Source organism: Peromyscus eremicus, chromosome 22 (assembly GCF_949786415.1).
Source record: "Peromyscus eremicus chromosome 22, PerEre_H2_v1, whole genome shotgun sequence".
NCBI lineage: Eukaryota > Metazoa > Chordata > Mammalia > Rodentia > Cricetidae > Peromyscus > Peromyscus eremicus.
In genome coordinates this window covers 38,541,814-38,554,001 of record NC_081437.1, presented here as the reverse complement: position 1 = coordinate 38,554,001, position 12,188 = coordinate 38,541,814, and the positions used below count along the sequence as shown (strand labels likewise).

The window sequence follows — 12,188 nt, the reverse complement described above, 5'->3', positions numbered from 1 at the left end:
AAATGAAAAATTGAGAACATTCCTCTATAAGGCTGGCCTGTAGGCAAGTCCAAGGAGTACAGTCTTCATGATTGATGTGGGAGAGCCCAGCCCACTGGGAGTGGTGCTGCCCCTGGGCCTGTGGGGTGGTCTAAGGAAGCAGGCTGAGCAAGCCGCAAGGAGCAAGCCAGTAAGCAGCGCTCTCCTGTGGCCTCTGCTTCAGCTCCTGCCTCCAGGTTCCTTCCTTGAGTTCCTGTCCCAGTTTCCCTCAGTGATGGAAGGGTCCTGAGTGTTGTAAGCAGAACTAAATCCTTTCCTCCCCAAAGTTGCTTTCGGTCCTGATGTTTTATCATAGTAATAGAACACTGACTAAGACAGGGCATGCTAAAGGCCTTCCTGTGTCCCTTCTCTGTTCTGCTCCTAAAAGCCTGTGCCATGGACAGATTTCTTGGTCTGGGATAAAGAACCAACAGATGGGGAGGTTATAACGGGCTGTCAGGAGTGTTGCTGAGTATGCCCTGATTTCCGAATCTGTGCTTCCTATCAGCATCATCAACTTTATTTTTACATGGGACACTGATGAACTGAAATGGCAAAAGTGAATACACACACACACACACACACACACACACACACACACACACATTTTGTAAGTGATGCCCTAGCAGCCATGCTGTGCTGTGTCCCACTGAGGTCCGTGTTTTGTCCTGACAACTTCTGTTACGCAGAGCACAGCCCATAATCCTGACTGAAGCAGGACAGTTTATTGAGTGTCCTTAGTGTTCTCAGTTCCTTATTTGATTCTTCACTCGTAGCCTTTGGGTGCTTTTGGTACGACCTTCCAAGCTGCCATGTCTGTATCCTAATATATAATGTGACGGTCGCTACAAGCTTGAACATGAGGTTCTCTGTGCAAGAAGAAATGACGGTTCGTGTCCTGACAGCAGAACGCCACACAGCCCATTCTGTTGAATAATCACTGTATAGTGACAGCTACTTGCCACCAGAACCTGAACATCAGTCCCTGAAGCTCTCATGTCTGGTGTCTACCGCGGCCCCCAAGGAGAGCTGGGTTCCTCTGAGGCAGAGCTACCTTCTAGCCCTTGCTTGTCTGAACTTGACTATGGAGACTTTGCCTCCACCTCCTAGTCCTCATTTGTGCCCGTGGGATCTGGCCGTTACCCGATGACGTCTCCACAGATCTCCTCTGCCCTGGAGATTCTCCTTCCCTCTTCCATCCTTGCTACCATCCTATCCAGTGACGTCTTCTGTGGTAGACGGTTGCCCTGTGAAACAGAGCTGAGTGGCATGTCCCAGAGAGGAATGCAGTCTCTCTCCATATCTCATGATGGTCTTTAAGAACATGTTACCCCCATAAAACTTTTCCAAAAAATGGAGCAAGGAACTAGGGGCTGCTCTGTAGGCATTTTCTCACCCACCGTGGGTCAGAGTCACAGTTTCTTCCTACTGCCCACGAGCCCAGGTATCTTCTGATCTGAGAAGGGAGCCAAGGTTACCTTCCTCTTTCCTGCTTTGGGGACAAGTCTGGCCCCTTGTGTTCTTCCAAGAAGCCCGTTTATGACATGTATAAATAGATCCACCTCATATCCAGTGTTGAGAACATGCTCTGAGCAATGTGCTCTGTAGTCTCCCAGCCCATTGGCATGATGTAACAAACCTAAAACTCCAGGTTTCATTATTCGGTAGAATGATTGACCATTGTGTAAAAAAATCATGTCTCCCTTGGTGAGGCTGAACAAACAGAGTTGAGGCCTCAGTGTTACCAGTCTGAGAAATAATGTGTGATCATGTGTCATGTGGTGATATGCTCAGACTTCCAGTCTCACCACACAACCTGTACTACCGCCCCCTACCCCCCAGGATTTGTTACCGTTCTGCAGGCATAGAGGGTTCCTCTGGCCTCAGCCCCTTCCTCAGGTCCCAGCATACTTCCCTGTTAAAAAAACTGTGTTGAGTTGACCTTGAACTCCAGACAAGGGGCAGATCAGCACCTGTTCCAGCCAACCCTCAGTCCATACCTTCATTGGGCACGCATAGTTCAGGCCCTCTGTGGACCCTAAAAGGTCTCCTAGTGGGCACCCACAGTCATGATCATCTGTGTGCAGCCTGGAAGGGTGTCTTAGTTCACTCTTCACTGGATACCTGCAGTTACAGGCCCCAGATATCCCATTTTTTCCTGGACATCAGAGAAGTCATGGCTCCTATGTAGAGCCCTGAAGGGAAACAGAGGGATGCAGATGCTACCACCTCTCACTACCTTGTGTATGTGAGAGTGAGATGTCCTCTGATGCTGGACAGGGACACTGGGCGCTGGATGCTCCTCAGACACCAGGTTGGTCATGTCATGACCAGGCTGGCCACTCTATTTTGGACTAGTGATCTGAGTGAGGCTGGGAGGTAGGAGTTTTTGTTTTAATAATTGAAATATTTTAAAAAGTAAAGCTGAAGGTAGGGAGTTATAGGAGGTAAATAGGTAACTATTTATGAAGTGTCTCCATGGTGAGAGGCGATACCTGCCCTTCTCACAGGGAGGTTATCAGCACAGATCAAGTGATAAATGGAACAGGCACAGAATAACCAGACACTGGCAGCAGACACGCTTGTTAAGTACCCTTGTGCAGTTGAGAGAACTCTTCTTAGAAGCCTTGGGAAGGTACCAGGGAGGTTAGTATCTGTTGTTTTTTAACAAAATCTAAGTGTTGTTTTTTAACTAAATCTCAATCATTAGATTTTACCAATAAAGACTCGGGAGCCAGATGCTGGGGTGAAAACCTGCTAGCTCAGAGAGGCAGAGAGAGCAGCCGGGTGACCTTCCTTTCCTGCTGTCATCTCAGAAGGAGACTTCTCCCGTCCCATCTGAAACAAAAACTCCAACCGGATGTCTCTCCCTTCTCCTTCCTGTGCATTTCTCTGTCCATCTTCCTAACTCCCTCTTACTCTCTGTGTTTTTCTTCTTGTCAACTGGTTGCTTGCTCTGCCACTAGACCCATGGTTGACTTTATTTAATCCTGTTTACAATATTCAAGCAGAAAGCTCTTGTGTGGTTAAAGGTGTGTGCTAGGGCTGAGCCACATCACAACTAGAAACAGATTTTTCCAATAAATACCGCAATCTTGGGGTTCACAGTGTGATCAGGTACCCCAGTGCAGCCGATGGTGATGCGCACTTGACCAGTGAGTGGTAGAACTGGGCTCTTAGAGAATGCAAACCACATTTACTTTGGAGACACAGTGTCCCTGTTTTGGCAGGAGCACAGACTAATAAGAGAGGAGCAGTTAACTTCTTATTTTTAAACAGGTAAAGTCTGGATTTTATTTTTCTTTCATTAATTTTTAGAGACGTTTCTATTTTGCAAGCTTGTGAGTGACATCAGGGCCTGTGGTCTTGGGGACTGCTCTTGCCGGAAGAGACGTGTGGGTAGTTTGCACTAGGTCCAGGGCCATCCAAGGTCCTCATGAAACTGTCTTAAGAATGCTGTGCTGTTCAACCATCTCCTGATGTGCACAGTGCCAGTCTCTGGCTCTGAAGCTCGGCTCTCTGCAGGCCTGTGTGGGCAGCTTGCTGCAGGCTCAGGTTAGCAAGCCTTCTGCAGAGACACAGCATGTTGGTGGCTAGGTTCTGGCTCAACTGTATGTTGATCTGTGCAGCACCGATTCCCCACTGACTGGCACTGTTGGGTGTGGATAATAGAAAGAAGAATGCTAAGCCATTCTGACCTTCAGAAAACTTGCCATCTGATGGAGGAGAAACAAAGAGTTCCTTTACTGCTGGCTAGCTCCAGAAACGCTGGGAGAGTGCTGACGTCCAGCCATCACCTGGGGCAGTGTGTCTCCACAGCTCGCATGCTGGAGAATGACATTTCCCATGTCTGCCAAGCTTAATCCACACCCTGCGGCGGAAGGCTCCCAGATGACGGTTTTAGCCATTCTGACAAGACTGGTTCATGGGTGAGCCAGGATCCAAACCCAACTGTGATTCCAGGGCCCTTGCTCCCGAAATGGTTATTCTTGGGGTGCACGGCTTTTGTCTACATCTACCCCCAAGTGGTCTTTGTAAACCGTGGTTTGTGATTAACCCAGGCCACCCGGTTACAAGCGAGCCACAGTGGGTACAAGGGAGCCACCGTGTCTGGGATCTTGTCGTTGCAGTGGTACTAGCCAGGCAGACGTTCAGAGTCAGAGCATTCACGGTTGACTAACTGGAGTTCCAGGCCAGTTTCCGTGGCCCACTGTTCCTTGGCAGGAAGCTTCTGGTGGAGTGGGAGTGTCCTGGCCAATCTGCAGAGCTGTCTGTCTTTTCAACTCTTTCAAAGAGTTGGAAGCCACAGTGGAAAGTGTAATGCCTGGAGCATTCTGTGGCCCCGTTCCTGCTCTCCACTCCTTTCCATAGTCCATGCTACTTTCCTGAAGTTCCTTTTGTCTCCCAAGCCTTCACTGACACCCGGTGACACTGTACCCTGATGTCTTGGTTTGCTTTCTGTTGCTGCGATAAACACCATGACCGGAAGAGGAAGGGATTTATTTTGTCTTGCAGGTTACACTCCATCTTTGAGAGAACTCTGGTAGGGCAAGAACTTGAAGCAGAAGCTTTGGAGGAAGGCTGCTCACTGGCTCATGCTACCTTTCTCGCACAGCTCAGGCCTACCTGCCTAGTGAGGGCAACACCCACATTGGGCGATGCCTTCCTCTATCCCTTGGAAATTAAGACAATCCTTCATAGACATGGCAATGGGGCAATCCGATTGAAGCAGTTTTCCAGTTGAGGTTAGCTCTTCCCAAGTGCCTAGGTTTGTGTAAAGTTGACAATAAAAACTATGCTTTGCCTCTGTGTTTGTTCAGATGTCAGTTTAGTGGATATAGTCTTTGTTCTGTGAAAATTTTTGGATGTAACAGAGATGCTTCAAAAATGATTGCTTGTGCTACGAGAGCCTCTCTGTGTGTGGGGTGTGTGTGTGTGTGTGTGTGTGTGTGTGTGTGTGTGATGTATGTAGGAGTGTGTGTGTGGTATAGTGTGTATGTGTGTGTGTGTGTGTGTGTGTGATGTATGTAGGAGTGTGTGTGTGTGGTATAGTGTGTATGTGGTGTGTGTGTGTGTGTGTGTGTGTGTGATGTATGTAGGAGTGTGTGTGTGTGTTATAGTGTGGTGTGTGTGTGTGTGTGTGTGTGTGTGTGTATTGGTTCTTTGAGGTAGTGGTTTGCTACATAATAACAGGAACTCAGTGTGTAGTCAGTATGACGTTGAACTCATTATCTTCTTGCCTCATCCCCTAAAGTATTGGGATTATGGGACTGAGTCACCAGACCCAGTGTAAGGAGTTAATTAAAGAAGATAAAGAGCGTGAAATCAGACAGAAAACCTGCAGCCAACCTTGGCACGTGTGCTCTGGGGGCTCAGTGCCTATGTTTGTAGCAAATGGCCTTGGGTGGCGACTAACTCCTGAGCCTGCACTTTCACTGGGGTAGTGGTAACACCCCACAGTTTGGGTTTTAGGACTATTTATTCATCTAACAGGCAAAATGACTAACAACAGTCTGGTATTTGGAAGGCATTTGATTAAAGAAAGATGATACATATATCAGAAACTGCGTCAGTTCCTGTCCTGGGCATGTTTATTTATTGTAACAAAAGTTTCCCTGGTTGTCTGATTTGTGTGTGTGTGTGTGTGCATGTGCTCATTTTAAGACATCTTTTTGCCATTAGATTGGAAAACAAGGCTTGTGAGTCATGACCCACTTAGTATCTGGAAGAGGGCCGCGGCTGGTTTCGGTGGATGCAGGAGCAGCCACGCTGTAGTAAACAAATCGATATTCCCATGACATAATCACAGTGTGTACTGCTCAGAGATGCAATCCATCGGTCTGCTGAGCTTGCTCCTGGGGCTGCTGTCACCCAGACGTGACTCACATAAGCGAGCCTTTGAACAGTGTGGTTGTGAGACGTCCCGAGGGCACACATCTCACACCTGGTTTAATTGTTGTGTCTCCCGTTTAGAGAGAATGAGGCTGTGTCATTTTATTGGACTCCAGCCAAAGTTGTCCGAGTTTTCTGAGTTCGGTTGGTTTAAGACATTCCAGCATCCTCCAGAGACCTGATTAGATAGATGTAATTATAGACAGTAAGCAATGATCTTGTTGCTAAGGAGTTGGGCTTTTTTATGCCTGTGACTGTGAAAAGGCTTACCACACGGGCGGACAAATGAGACAACAGCCCCTGCTTACTTAGCTGCTATACCAAGATTTGTGCCAGGCGTTGTGATATTATTTATTTATTTATTTTTCTGTCAAAAAAGCCTAGTAAGGCAAGCATTCCAATTTTATTATCTAGGGAACTAGGGGCCAAAAGTATCAAGGATGTACTCGCCATGGCCTCAGTGGAGGGATCAAGATTGCCTAAGTCTGTCTTGACTCCAAAGATTACAGGGCCATACTCCCTTTTCACATTGCCACCATGGACAAGGCATAGCACTTCCATGCCTGCCACACACAGAATAGACCTTCACCTCGAAGCCAAGTGTCACGTCATAGCAGGTCAGCAGTGCTGTCTAGGTTGGGGCTGGGGCAGCACTTGGCCCTGGCAGGACTTGGTGATGCTCCTGTATTGGTTACCTGCCCTCTCTTGTCTTGGGAAGGCCTCCCATGGATGACAAAGAGTTTGTTTCTGATAAACCCCACCATCTTGTGCTTCCAACAGAACCCCACGGCCTCTCTCATCCACAGGTAGATGTAGGTGGGCCGTGTGCAGAGCCAGAGTCCTCATCCGAGCCCTGGCCGATGCATGAAGCTGAGGCTGATGGACAAGGGCCTCTGCTTAGAGCGGTGGTTCTCAACCTTCCTGATGGTGCGACCCTCTAAACACAGCTCCTCATGTTGTAGTGAAATTATTTCCATTGCTACTTTGTAACTGTAGTTTTTCTACTGTTATGAATCACAATGTAAATACGTGATATGCGACCCCCGTGAAAGGGTTGTTTGGCCCCCAAAGGGGTCCTGACCCACAGGTTGATGAACACTGCCTTAGAGCCCAGGGCGATATTTTGCCCATGATGCCAAGTCTCTGGGAAACAGCTTTGAAAATGGCTCTTAGGGAAGCTGGCCTCCCTCCCTTCCTTCCTCACTCCTTCCCTCCCTTTATCTTACCATTCTCCCTCTCCCTTCCCTCCCCTCCCCTTCCCTGTCATATTTGGTAATAGGTGTTTCTCTTCCTCTGGCCCTTACAGTCTTTCTGCCTCTTCTTCTCGGATGATCCCTGAGCCTTGTGAGTAGGAGTATGGCAGTATGCCTCGTTTTCGAGCGGAACACTTGAATGTCTCTTATTCTGTGCACATTGGTTAGTTGTAGCATCACTTCCCTACTGAGGAACCTTTTCTGATGAAGGTTGAGAGATGCACTCCTCTGTGGGTATGACGGTCAGAACTCAGGGAGCTGTTTAATATGATGTCCACTTAGCACAAGAGTCGTATAGTCAATTTACCTCTAGGGCCTTTGACCTCAACAGCCACATGTCATATGCAGTTCACAGTCCTAAGTATGAGTTCCATCTTAATGACCAGACTTTAAATCCAATCAGAAAGTGGTTGGTTATTCCTGTAACAGTCATACCACTGTTGTCCCCAGTAGGCACATCTTGCCAGGCCGGTAGTTAATGTGGTTCCCAGGGTTAATAGCTGGCCATTTGCTCAACACATCACTTTGTCTCTGGTATTTGGGAAGTCCAGGTGTTTACACACTTTTCTTTCTTTCAGTGCCTGAAACAGTATGTTGAGCTCTTGATCAAAGAAGGACTAGAAACTGCAATTAGCTGCCCGGATGCTGCATGCCCTAAAAAGGGCCACCTTCAGGAAAATGAGGCACGTTCAGGGAGGGAACACATGGTTTTGTTGCCTGTGTACGGTGGGCTGTAGCTGGCTTCTCAGGACCCCGTTGTTTTCTGCTTGGCCTCATGTTGGGTTGCATTCTAGCCCTCTGTATATGACAATCCTGACGTCTATTTTTTTGTCTCTTTGCAGATTGAGTGTATGGTTGCAGCTGAAATTATGCAAAGATATAAAAAGCTACAATTTGAAAGAGGTAAGTGGCCTGCTGTGTTAGCCAGTTTTGGATCCTACAACAGAAGGTGGATAACGTTTATGGAGCTTTCTTTTGGGAGACATGAGTGAACATCATTGGATGGGAGTGAAAAGGGATTCAACAAGGGCTGAAGCATGGTGTAAATTGCACCTCTGAAATAAGGTTGGCTTGGAATCCTCTGAGCCGCTCACAGCCTGGCAGCCTGGGCTTGTGACCTATTTGGCAGCCAGAGGGACTCAGGAGACACTATTTATATACAGAGATTGGGACTTCTTGCTGGCTTAAGGAGATCCCTAGTCCATATTTTCCTTCAGTCAGGTTTGGGTCTAGAGGTGTTGCAAACTCTTAGATCCTCCCTGCATTTAAAAGACCCAACAGTGTGTGAGGAAGTCCTGAAGCTTGATACTCCTGCAGGTACCGTTGCCGAGCACTGAATCTACATTCACCCTGCTCATGATTCACTACCCCTTGAAGGCTTAGATAGCAGCGATGAGTTAGTGAGCCTTGGGCCTCGGTGAGTATCCCAGGCCTGACATACCTCGGTCCACTGTCCTCACACCCATGGCAACTGGGTGACCTCCGTGGTTTCTAACTCTAGTGAGGGTCTGGCCACATCTCCAGCTCTGAGAGCCGACTTCCCTCATCCTGTTGGGCCCTTTACGGACCTCTCCTTACTAGATCCAGTCCTGGTGAGGACAGAGATAGATGTGTGGAGCACCGAGACAGGCTGGATGCCGGGGGAGCCCTTCATCTTTCCTCTCTGGAGCTCTGCAATCATAAAATGGTGTTTGAAAGGACCTACAGACACCATTTGCTCTGCTGTCAGGGCTTGAGGTCACCTGCAAAGAGCAGATGAGAGACAGTGCATGCACGCTGCTCCTGCTGTAGGGCCTCTAGGAAGGCACCCAGTGAGTGCTCTGCCCCTGCAGGAAACTCTGTGACCACATCCCCTTTCCCTAGACACCATGAACCAGTATCACAGGTCTTCTGCTGAGCCAGATCCCAAGGTGATAATGCTTAGGTGGAAACACAAAATGCAGAGCAGGATGCAGCAGCCGCAGCGGCAGAGTGCGTGTGGATCTGCCAAAGTCTGAGGTTTAAAAAGAAACCAGGAGAAATGCTAGAGGTCACCTCTAGTTGACTTAAAAGTATATACACATGTATGTGTATGTGTACGTGTGTATGTATTTGCGTGGATAACTTCAAATGTCAGTCGGGGTTGGAGAGATGGCGGCTCTAGAGTTGAGAACACTTCACGGTTCTTGCACAGGTGGTGACTCATGACCAACTCTAACTCCAGTTCCGGGGGGGTCTGATGCCCTTTTCTGGCCTCTATGAGCACGCCATGTGTGTGGTTCACATACATCCATGTAGGCAAACACATATATGTTGCATACATGCACATAAAATTAGATTAAATGAATCTTTTACAAGGTCAATAAGGATTTTTGATGGCTTCAAAATTTGTTTTCCAGAGCCTGTCTCTTTAGATGGCGTACATCATTCACACTGGGACAGCTTACCTTAAATCTGATGCTGCACAGCATTAAAGAGAGAGCGAGGAATTCTAAAGTCGGTTAATTTGGATCTCTGAGAACCTCAGACTCTTTTGAACTCATTTTCATGAGATCTTAACAGAAACTGGGAGTTGTTTCCATCACAGGAATATGAACTTTCTGTGACATCAAATTTAATTCAAAAGTGCAGCTGGATTGGTTTTTCTACCAAGTAATTATAATCTTCCTTTCCCTCCCCAGTACTCTGGCTTCGTCTAAAAGATTCTGGCTCTTGTGTCAGAAATGAATCACCTTAACTTAGGTTAGAAAAATACCGAAAACTATCACTAGAAAACATCTTAGCAGTCGAACGCTGAGTGAGGCTTTAAAAGGATTTGGACTTAATAACCCAGAAGTGCTGGCCCAGATGGAATGTTAGAAGTGGGACTTAAAACACAGTTGTGTACTCTAGCCAGTACCTTGGACGAACCTGGAGATGTGACCAGAAAGCTAACTTAGACTTGCTTCATTCCTTCGAAGTTTAGTCCATGGAGGACGCCTTAGGAGGAAACTCATTCAGATGATTTTCTAACGTTTTTAGTTATAGAGAAGGTCCTACAGTGAGTTTAAGCTTCAAAAGGCTCTTTATTTAGCCCTGGTGTGTCTCAACTGACCCGGCAGCCTGGATTTTCCTTTTAGATTCTTGACCTCTGCCCCTGAAGTCTTTGACCACCTGGATGCCAGGGAGAGTTCTGGGGTACTGCCCTTGCTTTCTGGAACTTTCTGTCCCTCCAGGCTCACTCTGGCACCTGGGTGAGGAAAGTCTCTAGAGAGAGGTCCACAGAACACACTCTTGTGCATACCTGCCCTGCAGCATCTGAGTGCGCCTGGAATCTGTCTGGAGGCTCATGGTATCCCAACTTGATCCTTTGGTGTATTAAAAGAAAAAAAAACTCTCTGAGTGATTAATAACATGGCCAGGTACCTTTCCAGCTCTGACAAGAACCAGGGTCCTCAGTTTGCAGTGTCTTCCGAGCAGGATCATGCCTATCACCACAGAGGAGGACCAGGGCACCAGGTGCATCAGTCAACAGAGCAGCAGGGAGCACAAGAGCGTGTGTGGGGTGCTGGTCCCTCAGAATACTTTCGCATACCATCTGTCTTTGAAAAGTAAACCGCCTTTAGGGAAAATGGTTGGATATTTTCTAAGAGAGCTCTCGGGGGTCTGCCTCACTGAGGGTCCTTGAGAAACTCACGTTAAGCTGGTCTCCTGAAGAGAAGTATGTCTCTGGCAGACTGGAGTTCTGACTGGATTCTTTTGCTCCCCCAGGAAACATCGCTTGCTTCATGTTAACATCTCTCATGCACATACGTGTGTGTGTGTGTGTGTGTGTGTGTGTGTGTGTGTGTAATATAATAGATATAATATACACTCTGTACGATGCAGCGTGGACAATGGGTTATTAATAGATGCTGGCGACGGGAAAGCTGAGTGACACTTCTGTACATTCTGAGAGAAGCACATGAGTGCTGTCTGCCCTGAGCTCTGTTCCTGACTGATGCCTGCTCATATGCACAGCTGGCAGAATCGAGCGGTGGGGAGAACAATGAGAGTATTAATAGATTTCTGCCAGGGGTTGGGGCTGCACTGTTGGCCTCACAGCCCACGGAGGATGCTCGCAGTCCGCTCAGAGGCAGATCACTTCACTCTTTCTGTAGGGAATCTCTCCGAGTGACAATCGGCATGGTCATCTCATGGCCCTGAGTAAACCAGTCATAGACTTGGAGTTGTTACCATGGAAACCTTCCTTAGGTCTCCCCCCTCCATGCCACAGCCAAATGGGCCTTCTGTGATAAAGGTGCAAGGAAGCCTCCTCTCACTGTTGTCAGGGAGTGTGTGAAGAGAAGCCTGCCCCAACTCCTTCAACACATGTAGCACATGTCAGGAAGTGTGTGAAGAGAAGCCTGCCCCAACCCCCACTGATGTCTGGGGCTTCCAGAGCACCGGGGGGTCAGCAGGCAGGACATAGGGATTCCCAGGGTCTGAGACAGGAAGCCTACTCCCAGCAAGGTTCGACTACAACATGATATTAAACAGCCAGCCAGAGGCCTGTGTCCATGTCGCATGTTCAGCACATTGAGTCCCCGTGTCCCCGAATGTCGTTTGGAGTACATCATATCTGGTCTGGGGCCAGGCTAGCTCCCCCATCACATGCACAGAGGACTGGTAGGTGAAGTGGAGCGTATTGTGTGTTGAAGGCAAGAACTGCTACCAGAGAGAATCCTAAGGGTTTGGGGGCCGTGGGAGCTCCCTGGGGATTTCCTCCCAGCACATACCTGAGGTCTGTGAGTTTTTTGGGAGCTGTGGGAGCTCCCTGGGGATTTCCTCCCAGCACATACCTGAGGTCTGTGAGTTTTTGGGGGGGCCGTGGGAGCTCCCTGGGGATTTCCTCCCAGCACATACCTGAGGTCTGTGAGTTTTTTGGGAGCTCTCGGCATCCCAAGCCTGTAGGGCAATACTTCTCCATGTGCGCCAGTTCTATCTCCACATGTATCCACACGTTCATTGGCCGTGCACTTTCTTCAGGCAGCAGACATTGACAGCCACCCAAGCTGGACAGTAGCT

At 48.2% G+C, this 12,188-nt stretch overlaps 1 protein-coding gene across 3 annotated transcripts in view; it reads left to right on the top strand.

Moving 5' to 3' along the window:
- Window positions 1–12,188, top strand: part of Rnf144a (ring finger protein 144A) — a 49,320-nt gene that overhangs the window by 14,620 nt on the left and 22,512 nt on the right. For all 3 annotated transcript variants that reach the window (XM_059248493.1, XM_059248494.1, XM_059248495.1), the window contains 2 exons: window positions 7,742–7,846; window positions 8,006–8,066. In XM_059248493.1, the coding sequence (XP_059104476.1) occupies window positions 7,742–7,846; window positions 8,006–8,066 (166 nt within the window). The remainder of the gene's footprint in view (window positions 1–7,741; window positions 7,847–8,005; window positions 8,067–12,188) is intronic.